Consider the following 22,783-nt stretch of genomic DNA (forward strand, 5'->3'; position numbering starts at 1 on the left):
GGGGAAAAGCAGGTAACCTACAAAGAAATGAGAATGATATTGACATCATGACTTCTTATCAGCAATCTCATAAGTGAGACAACATTGGAACAATGCTTTCAAAGGCCGAAGGAAAATGACTTTCTTCAACACAGCTTAACTATCATCAAAGTGTGAGAATAGAATAAAAGCATTTTCAGATGTGAGATGACTTCCAAATTTTATCTGCATCAAATACTTTTTTTTTGAAGGTATGAATTTTTTTTTTTTTTTTTTTTTTTAGCAGGACTTTATTGGGGAACAGTGTGTACTTCCAGGACTTTTTTCCAAGTCAAGTTTTTGTCCTTTCAATCATAGTTGTGGAGGGTGCCGTTCAGCTTCAAGTTGTTGTCCTTTCAATCTTAGTTGTGGAGGGTGCAGCTCAGCTCCAGTTCCAGTTGCCGTTGCTAGTTGCAGGGAGCGCAGCCCACCATCCCTTGCGGGAGTCGAGGAATTGAACTGGCAACCTTGTGGTTGAGAGCCCACTGGCCCATGTGGAAATTGAACCGGCAGCCTTCGGAGTTAGGAGCATGGAGCTCCAACCGCCTGAGCCACCGGTCCGGCCCTGCATCAAATACTTTTAAAAGAAGCTGAGGATTTAATCCAGCAAAAAAATAGGAAATATCTGGGGAACGTAATTTAGCGGTTACCAGAGGGTAAAGGGGTTGGGGGTGGGAGATGAGGGTAAGGGGGATCGGGTGTACGGTGATGGAAGGAGAACTGTCTCTGGGTGGTGAACGCACGATGTAATTTATAGATGATGTGATATGGAATTGCACACCTGAAATCTATGTAATTTTAATAACAATTGTCACCCCAATAAATTTAAATAAAAAAAAAGGAAATAAACAAAGAAAAAGACATGAATTCTTGAAAAGAGTGTGTCCAACCCAGGGAAGCAGTGAAGTTCCAGGATGATAGCTTTGGAGTGTAAGAGACCGTTAGCATGAGAACTGCTATCTTAAGGTCAGGGTTAACAGCCCCTAGCCTGAAACAACATAATTATAAATTCCAGGATGTGGGCAGTTGCAGCATGGAGACTAGAAGTCCTGTAGCTTATTTTATACTCCTTATAGCTATGCAAGTTCTGTAGCTTATCTTATACTCCTGGTCGCCTTGTCCTGTAGTAAACCTTATACTCTTTGAAGCTATGTAAGTCCTGTAGTTTATCTAGTACTCTCTGAAGCTATGGAAAGCCTTGAAAATGCTATATAAACCCTTGGCTTTAAGTGTTTGTGGTCCTTGTTAAAACCCGCTGCGTCGGGCAGAGACTTGGACCCCAGCTGGCTGGAAATAAACCTCGTTGTGTGACTTGCATTATTGTGTGTGTTCTCTGTCTGTCTGAGGGGGGACAATTCCGGACCTTAACATTTGGGGTCTCGTCCGGGATGCCCCCCCCCCCCTCAGGGGAACAGACAACTCCCGATACCGAGGTTTACATAGGGAACCGCGGAAGGAGGTTTGGCCACCTCTGATAGGGGAGGACTGAAACAGGTCCTCGACTGGAGGGACTGAAACAGGTCTCTGCCCGGTCCCAAACAGGGGAGGACTGAAACAAGTCCTCGACCGGAGGGACTGAAACAGGTCTCTGCCCGGTCCCAATTGAGAATTCTCACGGGAAGGAAAGTGCGGGTTACGACCCTGGAGGCTCCATTACTTGAAGTGGTGGGAGACGTCCCCGACGAGAAGGTGGCCCAGCGACGCTCCCAGTGGACGCCGTTTGGACGGGCCCTGGGTAAGGATCTTGAGCGTGGTGAGACTGGTGTGATTGAAACGGCGCCTGTGGATGTGGTGTGGTTGACCGGCCGGTGGGTGTTGAAGAGTCCCGTGCGAAGTTGTGTATTTGCTGGCAATGTGTCTTTTGTCCTTTCTTTTGCCTTTTCTTGGTTTCTCTTTGTGACAATTATGGGACAGGCTCAGGTAACACCTGAGACCCTGCTCCTGAACCACTTTCCTGAAATCCGCGCCAAGGCTCGTAATCATGGTGTGGAAGTGAAGAAAGGTAAGTTTGATACATTCTGCTCTGCAGAATGGCCTACTTTTAATGTGGGCTGGCCCCCCAGGGAACTTTTTCCCTAGACATTATTAAGAAGGTCCGAGATATTATTAATCGGCGCCATCCGGACCAATATCCCTATATTTTGATGTGGCAAGCCTTAGTAGAGAGTCCTCCCTCCTGGCTTAAGCCCTTTATCCCCGACAAGCCAGAAGATCCCTCCCTCCCCCTTAAAGTCCTGACCGTTTCGGGACCCTCCCGCCAGCCGGCGGTGCCCACGGCCGGCCCGAAACCCCCGGAGAAGCCGACCCAGGGACCCATCCTACAGGAGGGGTCAGACATATATCCCTCCCTGATAGACCTAGATCTGGAAGAGACCCCCCCCTCCTTACGGGCCGGTGGCGCCGCTCCAGCCTGAGGCTGCCGCCCCTCCCGAGCTGCCTCACTCTACCGCCTCCCCGATGGCTCCCCCTCCCCCGGGTTCTCCTACCCCAGCTCAAGGGCCGGCGAGGGGATTGAGGCCTCGTAGACGCCGGGAAGAGACCCCAGAGGAGGAACCGTCCTCCTCCACCTCCGCTGGGGTGTCGATTCTCCCCATGCGAGCACTAGGAGGGACTGGTCCAGATGGGGAGCGAGCATACCAGTATTGGCCCTTTTCAAGCAGTGATCTGTACAACTGGAAGGCTCAAAACCCTCCTTTTTCTGAGGACCCGAAAGGCCTAACTGACCTGTTCGAGTCTGTCATGCACACACACAGTCCCACTTGGGATGATTGCCAGCAGCTTCTTAAGACCTTATTCACCACCGAGGAGCACGAGCGGATCCTCACAGAGGCCAGAAAGAATGTCCCTGGCGACAAAGGGCGGCTGACGACCTTGCCGAACCTGATCGACGAGTGCTTGCCCCTGAATAGACCGGATTGGGACTTTGGGAACGCAGAAGGTAGGGAGCGTCTCCGAGTCTACCGCCAGACTCTTATGGCAGGTCTCCGAGCGGCGGCATGCCAATCCACCAATTTGGCCAAGGTAAAAGCTATAATGCAAGGGGAAAATGAAAGCCCGGCCGTGTTTTTAGAACGCCTCTATGATGCTTATAGACAGTACACCCCGTTTGACCCCCTGGCAGAGGAAAACCAGTCGGCTGTAATTATGTCCTTTATAAACCAGGCTGCCCCAGATATTAGGAAGAAATTGTACAAACAGGAGGGACTGGGAGAGATGTCCATTCGGGATTTAATGAAAGTAGCGGAGAGAGTCTTCAACACTCGAGAGACTCCCGAAGAAAGGGAGGATAGAATTAGGAAAGAAAATCAGGAATTACAGGAACGAATCAGGAAGGAAGACAGAGAGCATCAGAGTAGGGAGAACAGGAGGCAGCAGAGGGAGATGACCAGGATCTTGTTGGCATGCGTTCAAAGCACAGTCAGGGTGGGACCGAGTCCAGCCGGACCCGCCCGACCGTGGAGACCGCGGCCCCGACTGGATAGTGGACAGAGTGCAAACTGCAAAGAATATGGACATTGGAAGAGGGAGTGCCCCAAGCGCCAGGGCCAAACAGGGCAAGACGCACGGATCCTGCTGGAGGGGATGGAGAGTGACTAGGGGAGACGGGACTCGGATCCCCTCCCCGAGTCTTGGGTAACTGCTTATGTGTAGGGGAAGCCAGTAGGATTCATGGTAGACACAGGAGCCCAGTACTCAGTTTTGAATAAACCTACGGAGCCCTTATCTCAGAAAACCAGTTTGGTGCAAGGGGCAACTGGGTCCAAGGCTTATCGGTGGACTAGTAGGCGCCAAGTGGACTTAGGCCGCCACCAAGTGACCCACTCCTTCCTAGTTATCCCTGAATGCCCTGCCCCCTTATTGGGGCACGATCTCCTGACTAAGATCAGGGCCCAGATCCATTTTGAGTTGGATGGCATTAAGGTATTGGATGGCCAGGGACAGCCCCTCCACATTTTGACCCTGTCTCTTGCGGATGAACATCGCCTGTTCGCCCTGCAGGACAACCCCTACAACCCTCCCTCTACAGAATGGGCCCGTGATATGGATTATTGGCTTAAAAAGTACCCTCAGGCGTGGGCGGAAATAGCGGGTGTGGGTCGGGTGGCCCACCGAGCACCAGTAGTGGTCGAACTTAAAGCCTCGGCCCAGCCTATCGGATCCACCAGTACCCCATGTCTGCCAAGGCGCGGAAAGGGATTGCCCCGCACATTAACCATTTACTGGAAGCTGGAATACTGAAACCTTGCCATTCTGCCTGGAACACCCCACTTCTCCCCGTTAAGAAACCGGGGGGAAAAGATTATAGGTCAGTCCAGGACTTGAGGGAAGTGAATAAGAGGGTTGAAGACATCCACCCCACGGTCCCCAACCCTTATACCTTACTAAGTCACTTGCCCCCTTCACATGTCTGGTATACTACCTTAGACTTAAAGGATGCATTTTTTAGCATAGCCCTGACACCCAGCAGCCAACACATTTTTGCCTTCGAATGTCATGATTGCAATACGGGAACCCCCGGGCAGCTGACCTGGACTAGACTACCACAAAGCTTCAAAAACTCTCCAACTCTGTTTAATGAAGCCCTAAATCAGGATTTGGACTCGTTTCGCCAGAGCCATACTTCAGTTACGCTCCTGCAGTACGTAGATGACTTGCTTCTGGCGGCCCCATCCGAAGCCGAATGCCGACGTGCCACTAGAGATCTCCTCCAGGAGCTGGGGCAGTTGGGCTATCGGGCCAATGCAAAGAAGGCTCAAATATGCAGGCAAACAGTCACCTACCTGGGGTATAAGCTGAAAGAAGGAACCAGATGGCTGGCAGAGGCCATGAAAGAGACTATTCTTAGACTTCCAGTCCCGACCTCAGCACGAGAGGTCCGTGAGTTTTTAGGGACGACAGGCTACTGCCGACTGTGGATTTTGGGGTATGCTGAAATAGTGAAACCTCTGTATAAGGCAACCAAGGATAAGGTCCCTTGGGCCTGGGGGTCAGACCAAAAGAAGGCCTACGATGAACTCAAGGTCGCTTTCCTAAGAGCCCCGGCCCTGGCATTGCCAGACCCCCTGAAGCCCTTCACTCTCTTTGTTGATGAGAGGAGGGGAATAGCGAAAGGGGTGCTAATGCAGCATCTGGGGCCCTGGAAACGTCCGGTTGCCTATTTATCCAAGAAGCTAGATCCAGTTGCAGCAGGATGGCCCCCGTGCTTAAGGATCATTGCGGCAGTAGCCCTAATAGTGAAGGATGCAGATAAACTCACTTTTGGGCAACATCTGAAGGTGGTGACCCCCTATGCGATCGAGGGGGTCCTGAAATATCCCCCTGGTAGGTGGATGTCTAATGCCCTCCTAACCCATTACCAAGGACTCTTGCTAGATGCACCCCGGATCATCTTCGCTGAACCCACTGCTCTGAATCCAGCCACCCTGCTGCCAACCCCGGATCTGAGAGCTCCCCTTCATGATTGCCAAGAGATCATGGCAGAAGTCACCCAGGTGCGCCTCGACCTCCAGGACACCATACTACCCAACAGTGAATTGGTATGGTACACTGATGGAAGCAGCTTCATTATAGATGGTGTGCGGAAGGCAGGCGCAGCGGTGGTGGACAAAGGCGGACACATCATTTGGAGTGCCTCGCTTTCCCTGGGGACCTCAGCTCAGAAGGCTGAACTGATCGTGCTGGTGGAAGCGCTGGAACGGGCCGAAGGGAGACGAGTGACTGTCTACACCGATAGCCGCTACGCTTTTGGCACTGTCCATGTGAATGGCGCTATCTACCGGGAAAGTGGTTTTGTTACAGCGGAAGGAAAGGCTCTGTGCAATCTTCCTGAGGTACGAAGACTGCTGATGGCCGTGCAAATGCTCCGGGCACTCGCAGTTGTCCACATCCCTGGGCATCAGTCTGCCTGGACCCCGGAAGCTGAAGGAAACCAGCGAGTGGATGAAGCCGCCAAGGCAGCGGCAGTAGCTTCATCAGCTTTAGCACTCACCCAGCCTACACCTGACCTCCCTCACCTGCCCCCGCGACCTGACTACACTCCGGAAGACCTGCGATGGATCCAGAACCACCACTGCCCAGAGCCTGATCAGCAGGGGTGGCATCAGGATACAGAAGGAAGATTGATATTGCCGGCACAGCTAGGACTGTTTCTTCTGTCCAACCTGCATCAAGCCACCCACTTAGGAAAAAAGAAGTTGCTGACGATTCTCGAGTCCGCCCGCCTCCGGTTTCCCCGACAAGCGGCTCAGATTCAAGAGATCATAGATCAGTGCGTTGGGTGCCAGGCTATGAGACCCAGTAGGAAGGGACCCCAACATACAGGTACGAGGGTATGGGGAAGAGCACCGGGACGGAGTTGGGAAGTGGATTTTACTGAGGTAAAGCCTGGGAGGTATGGGTATAAATACTTGCTAGTAATGGTTGACACATTTTCAGGCTGGGTGGAAGCCTTCCCCACGAAACGGGAGACTGCCCAGGTGGTTGCTAAGGCGTTACTAGAAGAAATTATTCCCAGATATGGGGTTCCCGAGGTTTTAGGCTCCGATAACGGCCCAGCTTTCATCAGTAATGTCCTACAGGGACTAGCCCGAGCGATAGGGATCAATTGGAAGTTACATTGTGAATGTAACTCAGAGCTCAGGGCAGGTAGAGAGAATAAATCGGACTCTAAAGGAGACCTTGTCCAAACTAGCCATTGAGACTGGCGGGACTGGGTGACCCTCTTACCCTATGCCATCTTCCGGGTCCGGAACTCACCATATGTACATGGTTTGACACCTTTCGAAATTCTGTATGGGCCACCACCCCCCATTATTGTTCGTACTCTACCAGATCATGACCCCAATGTGGCCCCAAGTTATCTGGCCAGTTTAAAGGCCCTGCAAGGGGTCCAACATGAGATATGGTCCCTAGTGCATTCCCTGTGTGAAATTAAGGATGCACCGAACCCGGAACATGGCATCGTTCCAGGGGATTGGGTATGGGTCAAGAGACACAGTTCCCGGACACTGTAGGAAAGATGAAAAGGTCCTTATGTGGTTATTCTGGTTACCCCCACTGCCTTAAAGGTTTACAGCATCGGGCCTTGGGTCCATCACTCTCACGTGTGCCGAGCCAGCCAGCTGGAGAAGACGCAAGCTGAGGAGTGGATCGTACGGCGACACCCTGATAACCCTCTGAAGCTGCAGCTCTCCCGACCTCAGGGAAGCGTCAAGCCCCCTTCCTCAGCTAACGATGAAATGGCTGCTAGCCCTAACTCTGCTGAACATCTGGGAGAAGAGCCACGCGGGGATTAACCCACACCAACCCCATAAGCTAACATGGACCCTAACAGACGGACAGACCCAAACAACCCTTAATAGCACCACACATACTGCCCCCATCAATACGTGGTGGCCAGACTTGTTTGTTTTTCGACCTGCGTGACATTTTCGGCACTAAACGTGGACGGCAGTATGACTACTCAGTCAGGTCCAAGCGGGCTGTAATTGACACCTCTCAAGGATATGGTGCACAAGGGTTTTGGGCCTGCCCAGGGAACCTAAGAAACAATTGGAAAACCTGTGGCAGCCCAGACCGCTCCTATTGTGGTAGTTGGAGTTGTGTCACCTCCTATGACGGGCCCCGACAGTGGGATGTTGGGAACAGGGATCTAGTTAAATTCTCCTTTAGGGACCCCCACAACCGGGTGCCCCAGGCACGTGTCCAATTTAACCAAGACGTGGCACAAAAAGAGCATGGTTGGTTATCAGGATTAACTTGGGGGTTCCAATTAGATATAGGCCGTTGGGCATGGATAGGCCCCCACCCCGGTGGTCTCCTAACTATTCGACTATCGGTCGAAACGATCAGCACTCAGGTGGGTCCAAATAAGGTGCTGGCCTCTCTCGTCCCTACCAAGAACCCAGGTATATCAAGGGATAAAGACACCGCAGGAGGGATTGCGGGAACCCAGCCAAAGACCTCTGTAACTCCTTCGACACCTGCTACGCAGACAACCGAAGACTCATTGTGGAAACTGGTGCGCACTGTATACGAGACCCTTAATGCCACCAGTCCTAACCTCACAACCTCCTGTTGGCTGTGCTATGATGTAAAGCCCCCGTTCTATGAGGCAATAGGACTTAATGCCACCTACAACGCCTCTAACGGTAAGAACCCCTCTCAGTGTTCATGGGGGAATCGTAAAATTGGCTTAACCATGCAACTGGTGAGCGGAAATGGGACCAGTCTAGGGAAAGTGCCCCCGGCAAAACAAAGTTTATGTGCCTCCATAGACAGCACCGCTAGTTGGAAAAGTGACACTAAGTGGTTAATCCTCAGAACTGATGGATAGTGGATATGTTCAAAGACTGGCCTCACCCCGTGCCTATCTACCTCAGTCTTTAATGCCGCCAATGAATTCTGTGTCCTAGTAACTGTGCTGCCCCGTATCCTCTATCACCCTGAGGAGAGTATGTATTCGCATTGGGATAGTGACACAAGTACGAGAAGTAAAAGAGAGCCCATTACTGCACTAACCATTGCCACCCTGTTCAGTTTCGGAATAGCCGGAGCCGGGACCGGCATAGCTTCCCTAGCTACTCAACAATCAGGAATGACATCCCTAAGGGCGGCCATAGATGAGGACATAGAAAGATTAGAAACGTTGATTAGTCATTTAGAGAAGTCGCTCACGTCTCTATCCGAGGTAGTACTCCAGAATAGAAGAGGACTTGATTTGTTGTTCCTCCAACAAGGGGGACTGTATGCCGTGCTGGGGGAGGAATGTTGTTTTTATGCTGACCATACTGGTGTGGTAAAAGAGTCCATGGCAAAGGTGAGAGAAGGGTTAGCTAAGAGAAAACGGGAAAGGGAAGCTCAGGAGAACTGGTTTGAGGCTTGGTTTAACAGATCCCCCTGGCTCACCACCTTAGTATCTACCTTAGTGGGCCCAATTATCTTGCTTGTGCTTATTTTAACCTTGGGCCCTTGCATATTAAACAAGCTTATTAATTTTGTGAAAGATCGTGTTAATACCATCCAGCTCATGGTCCTAAGACAACATTATGAGACAGTGCCCTCCCGTGAGGACCTCTACAGCTGGCCCGTACATGAGCAAGATTCCTCATTATGAACAACAAACAGGGGGGAAATGTAAGAGACCGTTAGCATGAGAACTGCTATCTTAAGGTCAGGGTTAACAGCCCCTAGCCTGAAACAACATAATTATAAATTCCAGGATGTGGACAGTTGCAGCATAGAGACTAGAAGTCCTGTAGCTTATCTTATACTCCTTATAGCTATGCAAGTTCTGTAGCTTATCTTATACTCCTGGTCGCCTTGTCCTGTATAGTAAATCTTATACTCCTTGAAACTATGCAAGTTCTGTAGCTTATCTTATACTCCTGGTCGCCTTGTCCTGTAGTAAATCTTATACTCTTTGAAGCTATGTAAGTCCTGTAGTTTATCTAGTACTCTCTGAAGCTATGGAAAGCCTTGAAAATGCTATATAAACCCTTGGATTTAAGTGTTTGTGGTCCTTGTTAAAACCCGCTGCGTCTGGCAGAGACTTGGACCCCAGCTGGCTGGAAATAAACCTCGTTGTGTGACTTGCATTATTGTGTGTGTTCTCTGTCTGTCTGAGGGGGGACAATTCCGGACCTTAACAGGAGTAAGTCTAGAGAGAAACTGGAACACAGTGGAACCCGAAGTTGGAGGCCTCTGGGAGGTAAGTTTCCAGAAAAAAGTTTCCATTCATCAGTTATGATGGAGACTTTGAAAAGAAACCAACAAACAAACTGAGAATATGATACAGGAAAATAGTACGCAGTGGGGGAAAAAGCTACTAGAAACTCCAGGAAACAAATGAAAAAGCTGGACAAGAAAATATATATAATTTAATTCTCGGCCCTCAAGTGAACACTATAGTCACAATAAAGTAAACACTGGTTACTGATTTTAACTTTCAGGTCAACCTACAGACAAAGTACAGGAGACTCAATCGTGATTATAGAAAGAAGAAAATGAAACACAGATGAAAAAAATTGGGGCGGTATAAGGAAGAGCGTTGAAGGAACATGTGATAAAAGCACTACAACCATAATATGTAAAACTCAAGGCAATTGATAGAGGAATCAAAATAAGTATACAATTATGTTGGATGAAAGAGAGGGAAGAGGCAATGATATAACTGAGACCAAGTGATATAAGCACTTTTTGTAAAAATAAGAGGAGATAACTACTAGAAGAAACAGCTAATCAAGTAATGGGTTATCCTGGAGAGCATAAATATGGGATGTGGCATGGTGGAGCAGAAGTCTGTCACGTTGCATCATAATCCTCCTGTATTAAGTCTTAATCCTGTGTGTGTATTGCTTTGATAAATACTTCTTAATTATTTAAGAAATTAAGCTATTTGTTTTTTTCTGGTTTTTGTCCAATGAAGATGGCCACCATGGATAATGGGATTTAGATCAGGAAACTATCAATTAACAAGCATTTGTTTGACACTTATGTGCCTAGCACACTGCCCAGTGTTAAAGGAAGTTCTAAGAGTGTTTAAGACATAGTCTCTGTCCACAAAGAACTTGAAATCTAGTTGGGCAAAGCAAACCAGTACATGAAACAATTAGAGGTTGAAAATACATACGTAGTAAAATGCTGAATTGTTAGAATACTAAATTAGGCCCACTAGCAAATATAGCAGCAGGAAGATGAAATCAGTTTGGATTTAAATTGGGGGAGGCTTCAGGTAGAGCTGGGGTTGTTTCTGGCCTTAAATGATGAAAATAATGGGAATAGGTCTTGAAGGGAAAGGCAACATGTACAATGGCTTAGAGGTTTTTTTCCTACTTATGTATTTATTATTAGATAGAAATTTTTATCCTCTCTAATATCACTGAAAAACTCTTTCTTTACATCTCCCTAATATAACACCTTTTTCTGAGTGGGTTATTTTTTCTTGCTGAGAGTGCAGTAAATTTTCTGTCACTTTGCAGGATGGGAACTGCCATTTACTAAATGAGCTCTTCTCTATTATGTGCTGCTTTGGTGCCAAGTCTTAATAAAGACAGATGGGTTTCCCCCACTGTGCTGCTGCTTCCCATCTCAGGCTGATTAGTATGAGACTGAGAGCCTGACCCTGTCGTTGTCAAGTAACATAAAAGGTTTCATCCTTATTTATTGCTATACTTTCATTACTAGGGGAAAAGTATCAAGTAAGAAACAAAGGATTTAAAATAATTTCAACAAAACCAGGCTGTCTACACAAATTAAAACCTCCCTTCCACATTTTCTGTTCTTTGGTGGGAGACAGTGAAGGTGGTGGGGTGATTAGTGTTGTTTAGGTTAAATTTAATTAATAGTAACTCACAGCATAATGTTCCATGAAGAATGTACATGTTAAAAACCATGTGGTGTGCTTGCTTTGGCAGCACATATACTAAAATTGGAACGACACAGATAAGATTAGCATGGCCCCCACAAGGGTGACACACAAATTCATGAAGCGTTCCACATTTTTTTTCACATAAAGATGATGGTCCTCCATGCATTTAAACTGTTGCCCTCAACAGAAACCATGCTGGAAAGAGATCTTGGCCCCTTAGATCAGACAGGCAGAAATTTTTGGTTGCAGGCTAGATAGGGTGGACGCCCCATCTCAGCTTGTAACAGCTACAGAAGTCTGACCTCCCCTCTCTCAACAACCCACATGATTATGGGTCTGAAAATCTCTTAAGGGGGATTTATGAGGCAGGATTGTAGCCTAGGGAAATTGACAACCTCCTCCAGGGTGGGTACCTCACTGGTTACACAAGTAACAAGTGTCTGTGACCAGCACCTGCAGCTGGAGAAAAACAAGAACCAGTCTCATCCAATTGGGCTAATCCCTATGACCTGACCTGATTTTGCATCTCTAGAGACCCTGAGGAAAATTGATCTGCCCCTCCGATCTGATTTTATGGCTCCATTCAGCTTCTAACACTTTAATGTGAATGAGTTTATCTGACTATGTGTGTGTAATGATATTTTTTCAGCATAACATCAATTTTTTTTCTTTTGTTTAAATTTTCAATTATGAAATCTACACTGTAATGTATGTATGAAATCTATAATATATATGAGTATACATGCATATTGTTTAAGTAATCATAATAAAATGAGCATCTATCTACCCACTATCCAACTTAAGAAATAGAATGTAACGCAAAGTCTTTGAAGTATCTTGGGTGTTTCTTTCTCCTCTCCAGAATTAACATTGATTCTGAATTTTGTGTTTGTCATCCACTTGACTCTTTATTTATCTCTAAACAATCTGTTTAGGTTTTATGCATGTTTTAGATCTTTACATACATGAATTCAGTCTGTACATATTTTTCTGAAACTTTTTTTTGCTCAATATTATGTTTTTGTGATTTATCCATGTTGATGTGTAGGGTTACAGTTTATTAAGTATTTTAATTGTACTCTATAGTACAGATACACCAAAGTATACACCTAAGTATTTTACTGTATAGATACACCAAAATTTATCCATGCTGTCAGACTGCTTATTTTGGATTAAAAAACCTTTTCTAAAACATATAATGCATGCTAATGATTTAAAAAGAAAACTTTATGCAATATGTAAATATACAGTGAAAGTCCTCTCCAATCTTCCCCCTCACCATTATAGAAGTAGCCACTGTTAGCAGTTTAGTTTTCATAGCTCTAGACTTTTTCTATGCACAGGCAAATACGTGGTGTGTGTGTGTGTGTGTGTGTGTGTGTGTGTGTGCACGCGCGTGTGCGTGTGTGTGTGTGTGTACACATATGAGGAACAGCATTCCATACACATTGTTCTGCAATTTGCCTTCATTCAACCTCATACTATGGATAGCCCTCTGTGGCATTACTTACATACCGTGTTTCCCTTAAAAATAAGATCTAACTGGAAAATAAGCCCTAGCATGATTTTTCAGGAGGACATCCCCTGAACCTAAGCCCTAATGAGTCTTTTGGAGCAAAAATTAATATAAGACCCGGTCTTATTTTCGGGGAAACACGGTATTTACCTTGTACTTTTAAATGTATTCCCTTTATTCCTTGGTATGTATGTAGCTTAAATTATTTAACCAATATACTACCAATGAATACTGGGTTGTTCGAAGTTTTGCTATTATAACGACCTTACATATATCTGCACAGAAAAGTGGAATTGTTGGTTTGAAGATATTCAAACTTAAAAATTTTATTGATACAGCTAATTGCCTTCCAAAAAAGGGTCACCAATTTATACTCCCACCAACAGTGTATTGGCACAATCCTTTTCCACATGCTCCCTCCAGTGATGGATAGAAACTGATAGTTAATTTTTTTTGCTTCTGATTATAAAAGGACTACACTTAATTTGTATAATAGATAAAGTTGGGAAAAATGGAAGAGTATTAATAAAAAGTTAAAATATTCTGTATTATTATTCATCAGAAAGAACCATCATTACCCATTTGGTGTAGTTAACTTTCACTCTTCTTTCTTTTTGTATATTGATGGTATTTGACATTCAAGAGAAATATGTCCTAAGACATTGACAATTCCCCAAAGTCTTCAATACATGTAGAACATATTTTACTCACAAAACAAAATTTTTACATTGACTGTAATTTTTTCACTGAAATTTTTAAATTACTTTTATTTTCATATATATTATACAGTGGACTTTGTTCATATCAAAGGTCTATGCCACCATCAAAATCAAAGAGCTCTACACTGCCATTTATTTAACATTTCTATTTACTGGCTAAGTATTATCTTACATGTTTTTATTCTTTCTCTCCATTTCTGTCATCAGCAATTGCATTTGGCTTTTCTCTTTAAGCCACTTTAAAAGAAATTGAAAGTAATACCCATTTGCTTTAATTGTATTATTCTTTTTTCTATTCATTTCTCTTTGAACATATATGTTTTCTGGTATAATATGACACTAATTCTAAATTATTCCAGATTGCTCTTTTCTTTCATGTATTTAAGGTACATATTTCCGAATTCCTAGGCCTGAGGTAATAACGACTACTAATAATTGCCTAGTGACCTCTCCAAGTTTATGGACCATTCCTTTTATTTAGTAAAAAAATGGATTTTTAAAATACCAAGTTATTTTCTTTTCATTTTTAGGACTAGGGCCAATATGCAAATATGGTCATACCAATTTTCTACATTAGTTTTCTTTTTATTTCTTAGTTTTCATACAAAAAATGGTATCATACTAAACATACTGTATACTTCAATTTTTCATTTAATTTCTCATAGTAGTTGTTGCTATTCAATACATAGAGATTTGCCTCATTCTTTTAAATAGCTGGGTAATATTCTACAAAATGATATCCCATAATTTACTGAACCATTGCCTTATTGATGAACATTTAGTTTTTTTTTTACTCTTTTAATTGTTTACTATAAACAGTACTCTGGGTAACCAACTTGTTTCAGTTTTCCTGCTTTTAGCACTAAAAGCCCCACATCCCTAGAAACGCTTCATTCCTGGGCAAACTAGGATAGATGGTTACCCCACTCTTACATATCCCTGCATCTATTTTTAGCTACCTGTATTTTTGTTTCTGTCATATACTTTCTTAGAACTGGAATTATCAGGTCATGTTATTGCTTTTATATATGACACTTCATAGGAAATCCTATCGGAATTTCTTGTGTGGGGAATGTGGAGAGCAAGTCATAGAGTATGGCTCTGGTTGATATTAGAAGTCATAATAAAAGTCTTTTAGCATTAGGCCATTTGAGCAAGAGAAGAGAGAATCACAGAAAGGGCATGAAGGTTGCTGAATGGGTAAAGAAAAATTTATAAGAACCAAAAAACTGATTTCACTCTTATATTTTTGCCTAGAATGAATGCTGCTATCTAGAACCTCTAAGGACATAACAGTGAATGAAGAATCTGGAGACTTAGCTTGTTTAATATCTTTGTTTCTCATTTTGTTGTCGTTGTTGTTCAAATAGTAAGGACTAAACATTTTCCCCTTTCTTACATCCTGGAGGTATAAGAAGGCTAAGTTCCAGTGTTTACAAAGCACATTAAGCTACTTAAGCTATTCAAAGGGTTATAAAATATGAAATACTTGTCCCAGTAATCCATAGATGTCTTCTTGGCTCATTCACAGATTCTGGGTTATATTAGCATCTTTTAATTAATATTTAGCAAACAAGGTTTCAATAGACCTATTTAAAGCTATATATGTACAGCTTCTTTGCTATCTGAGATGGTGCATTTCAGAGATAAAGATTCTCACTATTGTTTGTCTCATGCTTTTAGTCAGGCAGCAATTAAGAAAGCAAGAACACGTGCCTTCCAGGACCTTCCTTGCTCTCATCTGTCACTTCTAAAATTGTTTCAAGGAAATTTGTTAGGTAGCCTTGACTGAAAGATTGGTTTTCCTGTGATAATTGCCAATATATTTTTTGCAAGGCCTGAAGAGGGAGAGGGTTAGGAAGGAACATTCTAGAGCTATTTATTCTTTATAGTCTTCTTAGATCAACTCTTTAGGAATTCTCAGCTTTGGAACACCAGAAGAGAACAGCAACTAATCCACAAAACTGATGGAGAATTACCAAAGCCCAAGAAGCTGCCTTTGTGCTACCTATTTGAAAGAGGTAGAACTGTGAAAGGCCTTGCAAATTAAAGTCCCAAACTATAGGATAGTCTCTATGGGAAGGTGTCAGGTGGCCAAGTAGAAGCAAATGTTTAGGACCTGTTTCTGCTGAGTGGCTATGAGACCTCAGCCACTGGACAACAGTTTCTCATCTGGTAGATGGGGATAATAATACTTATTCTACCTGGAGATGTAATATAACATAGTTGTTATGAGTGTAGGCCACAGAACCAAGTGCTTGGGTTAGAATCTTGGCTTATTTGTCACTTATTTGCTATGTGACCTTGGGCAAGTCGCTTAATTCTCTGAACCACAGTTTCTTAATCTGTCTAATGGGATTAACAATGGCATTTGTTTCTAACGGTTGTTGGAGGATTAATATGAGATAATTAGTGTGAAGTGCTTAGAACTATGACTCACATTTTGCCATCAACATTTACCAAATGTCAGCTGCTATCATACATTATGCTTAAAATCACAGGTTCAAGATCTAGCCTGCCTGCATCCAAATACTGGCTCTGCCAATAAATAACCATGTAAAATTACTTAACCTCTCTGTGATTTGGTATTTTCATCTGCAAAATGGGAATAGTAATTGTAATGATCTCAAAGGTTTATTGCAAGTATTACATGAAATATTTTATGTAAAGGGCTTAGAATAGTGCCTGGCAGAGTTAGTATTTAATAATCAAGTATTATTACTTTTATCCAATAGTCTTTTTAAATTAGTTTCAGGTGTACAAAACAATGTAATAGTTAGACATTTATCATTATACCCCTCACAAAGTGATAACCGCCCTCCCCCAATCTACTACCCCTCTGACATCGCATACAGCCGTTACATTTCCACTGTCTTGATTTAGGCTAAGCTTATATTCAGGGCTTTTCTTTTTCTGACTTTACTCATCTCCCTCTTTCGGTATTAATCATCTTCTAAGGCCCAGTATCTTTATCGTTTCTTTCTTTTTTCTTTTTTTCATTTTCTTTATCAAAACCTGCTTTCTATACCTATTTTATTAAAAAAAAAACACCTGCTTTCATACTTTCTTTTAATGCTGCATAAAAAATTTGGTTGTCCTTGAAGCTTTGCAATTTAGCTGAAATGCAAGCTGGAACTAAAGGCAATTTAAGAATTCAGATTGAGGATGAGTGAAGACTATGGGGCTTTTGGGAGGAAATAGCACCACTGGAAAGTTAACCTGACAGGTCCTATTTAGTATTCCAGAGTTATTGTGAGAAAAATGTGATCTATGAATATACAAAAAAATCCCAAAACAAATATTGTGCACCTATCAAATGCTCAATGCCTGTTACCCTCCAACTTCTGCTGACAACTCACAATCATGGATTACAGACACTGAGTGCTTCCTGTGTGCTGAGTCCTACGTCATTTCAGTTGTGCATTATACCAATTCAGTGTGGTAAGCATTAACTCCATTTTACATTAAAGATAGAGATATACTTCAAGAAGTTTAAGCAATTTATCCCAAGTTCATATAACTCATAAATGATGGAGCCAGAATTTAAGCCCATATTTATCTAATTTCAAATCCCTCACTCTTTCTACTCTACTGCATCTAAAGAGTTTTTGTTTTCAGTACAGAGTGTCACTAAATATGAATCACTTTGGGGATTCTGGTAGCCTGGTTGAAGAAGCAGAGAGACTGCTGAGCATTTTTCTTATTACTGCACCTCCCTGGAGAAACTCTTGCCCTATTTAGCCAAAAGGACTGCAGTGTGAATACCCTGACAATTATTTGGAAATGTATGTTTCCAAAGTCCTAACTGGGCCCAGATTGTAGACTAAACTATTTTTCAAAGTGCTGACTTTAAAGGTTTGGTATTTGCATGGATGTGTCTTCAATAATGAAAGAAGGAAACCCAATTGATGACTGGATAAATTTTCCCTCCCTTGAGTCCTACTAGACTAGAATAAGAGACAGATCAGCATAGTGCTCCTCCCAACATCTGTGTGTTGGAAATATGGGGCCACTCAGCTAACATCACCTCTGGGACTGAGGTTAGACACCAATTGGTTGTGAACCTGGCTGATAAGATGGGGAAAGTTATACTTTGTACATTTAAAAAACATTCTTTTCCTTAGAGACAGTAAGAACAGATGCCTAGGTAATAGACATATACAGAGATTTTAGTGGTAGTTAGCTCATGTTTTTGAAGGAGAACTCTGGAGACTTTCCATAATACTCTCTACAGGTTGGATTTTAGGGCTGCAGCTTAAAGAGGGCTTGCTGTACTTGCAATATAAGTACTCCTCTGCATGGAGCACAAGATAGTCTTTTGTTAAACATAATGCTAGATCATAGTGGATTATGTTTTGGGAGGACTTTATGACTCTATTTCAATCCATGCTTCATCAGTAGTAAGAAAAAAAAAGAATGACAGTTTACCTTTTCCCCAAATAATATCATGGGCTGAGGACCACTTTGAGTTAAGAGCTATGGGGACTGAGAGATTTCATGTCATGAACAAAGATGAAGTAACATCTGCTCCCAGACTACAAGTTGCTCACAATATAGTGGAAGAGACAAACATGTCAATATTCTCAATGAAGCAGAGTGAAGTGCATGCTGGGCAGAGTTATCAGTGAAAAGCAAACTGATTGGAAAGTATAGAGAAAAGTTAAATTATTTCTTCTGAGGAGATTAGGGATTGCTTCACAGAGGAGTTAGCCCTTGACATGGGCCTTGGAAATTGCGTTGAGATTTGATAAAGAAGATGCAGGGAAGGATATGCCAGGCTGATGGAATCTCATGATCAAAGGCATAAATATGTAGAAGCAAATGCCATTTTTTGTTGTTTTTTGTTTTCCTTCTGACAATAATGAGTTATATAGATGTGTAGTCTGAGCACATAGTGTGTGTGGAAGCTACTCGTGGAAGCTGGTGACTCTGAATTTGGAAGTGGGAGCCAAGTACTGAAATGCAGTGACACTCACTACTCTATTTCTGAAATTTGCTTGTGGAGGCTAATGGGAGAGAATGTGATGGAGTTGTAGGCAGCCCATCTGTTATAGACTGAATGTTTGTGCAATCCCCCATGCATATGTTGAAATTCTAAAACTTCATTTAGGATGTGGAGCCTTTGGAATGCAATTAGGCTATGAGAGTGGAGCTCTCTTGAATGGGATTAGTGAGTGCCCTTATAAGAAGAAACACGAGAGTTTCCTTCCTGTTTCTGCTTTCCATTATGTGATGATACAATGTTAAGTTGTATTTCATTATAGCAGCCTGAGTAAGACACCTTCTGATTCCAGAACTGGCTCTTACTCTTGGAAAAGTTGAAGATTAGGAAGCCAGCAGGCATCCTATGGAGCATAGTACAATTTTGCCATAGAATAAACTCTTGATTATGTAGGAAATCATTAGTAAATTGAATATCTAAATATCTCTAAAATTAAATTTTATCTCATTATTTCACAGTCTTTCCTTACCTGACTCTTTCTATAACTTCTTAAAAGAAAAATGCATTTGTTTGTCTTTTGTTTACACTGCATTCTCCTGTTTTTCAGGTGAAGGTAAAAAAGATCTAATTGGTGGCCCAGAGGAGACACAGAATTTTGGAAACCCAGAAACAGGATATGATGGTTTACTGATGCATTAAAGGGGATAGGTGTAGCACCCAACACACACCTGTGTCAGACCAGAAGCATGTCTCAATAGTGTATTTCTGATCACCCTCCAAAGAGATTAGGAAACATGATGATTCTCTCTGTATATGTGTTATTTGCAAGATCCTTTAAATATGGATTCTTGGTATAAAAACTGATGTTAGATTTGTTAATAAAGCTAAAGTGTTCCTTCAAAAGGATGACTGCATTCATTAGTGCCAACCATTAATATTTAAGTATTACAAAGTAATTTGCCTGTGAAGTGAGTATTTAAATGAAGGGGCTACTTATTTATATATATTAGTAGTTTTGATTAGAATGAATATCAAATTTATAGACATTGTTTTTCAAACATGCTAATATGATTGGACTGATTCTTTATGATCAAAAACACAATGAATGAGAGTTTAGACAATTTCCCCTGAAAATAGTCATACTGGAGTCCTATCTTACTCAGGGGCTGTGTTGTTAATTCAGTAGATAAGGCAAAAATCACTGTGCAGGGACTACTAGTTGCCTACCCAATATCCACTTTCCCTTTTCTACTTAATGACAGAGATTTTTCCTGAATAGTAATAGGCTCATCAAAAACTACATTTCTCACCTTCCATTTCAGCTAAGGGTGGTTAATGAGATCTAAGTGGACCATATTAGGAAAGTTATTTAAGATTAGACAGACTGCTGGCGAATGCCCATATTGCTCTCTGCCTCTCATATTTCCCGTCTGGAATGTGAACTTGAGGTCTGGAGCTCTAGTAGCAATTTTGGACCATAAAGTGACCTTAAGGACGGAAGTCACCACTAAGGTTGGTGGAGCAGAAAGATATGAGCCTGAGTCCCTGATGACACTTGAAGCCATTATGTTATTCTTGTACTACTATCTCAAGACTACTTTCATATGAGGGGGTAATTTCTTGTTTTTAAAATGCTGTAGTTGAGTCTCTGTTATTAGAGGATGAATGCACTTACCAACACATTTGTGTATAATCAAAATTACCTTTAAAAATAACCTGTGAAGGTGCCATGTTAGAGAACAACATATTTTCCAACAAGCCAGTTTTGCCTTCAGCACTGGAACACATTACTATGCCTATAGTTGAGCACTGGGTTTACACTTAACACTGTGAAATTTTCAGACTATGTAAGTCACATGATATTTTAAAGAACGTAAAGAGAAAAGAGTCACATTCCCATACCTCATTCACTCTAGGTGCAAGCTAGATGGGATCATATTGGAAAGATTGCAACATTTAGCAACTAAAACAAAATAGGAAGCCCAGTTAAATTTGAATATTAAATTATTTTTGGTATAAGTGTGCTCCATGCAATAACTATACTACAAATATGAGATTTTTATGTGAAATACAAATTTAACTTTGTGTCCTGTGTTTTATTTGACAATACTAGACATAGGACAGGATTGCTAACACTTTTAAATGGTTATTCTTCTTTCACTATTTGTGCGGTTTTTTTCTTTTTTCCTTTTTCTATCATACAGTTGAATTTGTGTAAGTTGAAAATGTATCAATTATGTCACAGAAATGGCGATGAGGTGAACCTCGTAAAATCTCCCCTGGAAATTATAACAAATTGAACAGTTATAATTCCACAAAAGAATCTCTGCACAGCAGACAGGTAAGAGTAAGAGATGCACAACTGAAATCACTAAAGGTGTGCAAATTGGGTGAGCAGAGGAGGGAAGGAGGGAAGTTCAGAGATGCTGGCCTCTAGAGCGGCAGGGCACAGACCAGAGTTATGAGCTCCCTACATTCAGGAGCTACGGCAATCATGGGAGAGGGAAGAATTTGACTGCTAGCACTCCCCTTATGGCCCACAGTCCTTCCAGAGGGATCAGCATATAACACCACCGAACCCAATGCTCACGGCAGAGACCTCACGGTGAGAACGATGGTTTCAGCCATCACTGCCAAGGAGAGAATGGAACGCATAGGCTGACCTAGCTGACCCCTCCTCACCCTCCTAGAGCTCACCCCACCCCCACCTTCCCAGTGCTAGAAGTAGAGCAGTTAGCAGTATCAGATGAAAATAACAGAATGTTTGCAGTTCTGAGAACTGCTGCACACACTCGTGGCCCAACTGGATCTGGTGAAGGGGAGGGAGCCTTGGGTGGAGGACTGGCTGTGCTGATGGTCTTCAACATTGCTCACAGTCACCTCCCACAAACACCCTCCACCACCCCTCCTATCTAGGAGGATACCTACAGGGGTAAACAGAGCTGCTGAAACATACAGACTCTGAATCTGGTGCAGGAAGAGCTTGTGAGCATCCAAAACTCTCCACATATCTCCATGGTGGCAGTGCCCTGAAACCCAGGCAACGTGCTATAAGAGGAGAAATCCACCTTCCAGGGAACCCCCACAGTGTGAGAAGCCAACTGTGCAACAGAAAATATAACACTACAGCATGAGAGAGAATAAAAGGCTGCAGTGGGAGAGAAAATAAAACATTCCACCAACATCTACTGCAAAACAAAAGAAAGACCTCTTCCTATCAACCTGTTGTAGAACCTACTCCTGTAGATGCCTAGGAAGAGAAATAATAATTCGTTAATTTCCATGAATAACAAAGGTAACAAGACAGCTCAGAAAGAAGTCTCCAGAAAATGAACTTAAAGACATGGAAATATGTGACTTAAATGACAGAGAATTCAAGATTGCAGTTTTTTTTAAAAACTCAACAAGATGCAAGAAAACACAAACAAGCAGTTTAATGAACTCAGAAACACAATCAAAGAACAAAATGAACACTTTACCAAAGAGATTGAAATTTTAGAAAAGAACCAAATGGAATTTCTGGAGATTAAGTACTCAATAAAATAAATGAAGAATGAAGTAGTCGGCATAGGAAATACAGCTGACGAGATGAAGGAAAGAATCAGTGTCATCGAAGATGGAAATATGAAAATGACACAAATGGAAGAAGGGAGAGACTTGAGAGTTAATAGAAATGAAAGAACTCTACAAGAAATTTCTAACTCTATCAGAAAGAGCAATATAAGAATAATGAGTATACCAGAAGGAGAAGAAAGAGAGAAGGGAACAGAGAGTATATTCAAACAAATAGTCGATGAGACTTCCCAAACTTGTAAAAAACTGGATCCTTGAATCCAAAAAGCAAATAGAATACCTAATTACCTCAATCACAACGGGCCTTCTCCATGGCACATTGTATTGAAGCTGTCAAAAATTCACGACAAAAAGAAAATCCTCAAGGCAGCCAGGAAAATGAAGACGGTAACCTACAAAGGAAAGTCCAATAGGTTATCAGCAGACTTTTCAGCAGAAACTCTACAAGCCAGGAGGGAGTGGAATCAAATATTCAAACTATTGAAAGAGAGAAAAAAGTGAGCCAACAGTAATATATCCAGCAAAGATACCCTTTAAATATCAAGGAGGAATAAAGACTTTTTCAAACATACAGAAGCTGAGGGAAATTTTCTAACACATGACCTGCAGTAGAAGAAATAATGAAGGAAGCTATTCGACTTGAAACA

The 22,783-nt window shown here is 42.7% G+C and overlaps 1 protein-coding gene and 1 non-coding gene across 2 annotated transcripts; both read left to right on the top strand.

Moving 5' to 3' along the window:
* Nucleotides 1–2,610: 2,610 nt before the first annotated feature.
* Nucleotides 2,611–10,471, top strand: LOC117036718 (uncharacterized). The gene is given in 6 exon segments (XM_033131841.1): nt 2,611–4,171; nt 4,174–6,112; nt 6,359–6,646; nt 6,648–6,721; nt 6,724–7,121; nt 10,445–10,471. Coding segments are annotated over 6 exon segments (4,287 nt in total).
* A 945-nt stretch (nt 10,472–11,416) lies between these two features.
* On the top strand, nt 11,417–11,521 carry LOC117030269 (U6 spliceosomal RNA). Its single transcript, XR_004424349.1, has one exon. It is a non-coding gene; the product is annotated as a U6 spliceosomal RNA (small nuclear RNA).
* Nucleotides 11,522–22,783: the final 11,262 nt, after the last annotated feature.

Source organism: Rhinolophus ferrumequinum, chromosome X (assembly GCF_004115265.2).
Source record: "Rhinolophus ferrumequinum isolate MPI-CBG mRhiFer1 chromosome X, mRhiFer1_v1.p, whole genome shotgun sequence".
In the NCBI taxonomy this organism is placed as follows: domain Eukaryota; kingdom Metazoa; phylum Chordata; class Mammalia; order Chiroptera; family Rhinolophidae; genus Rhinolophus; species Rhinolophus ferrumequinum.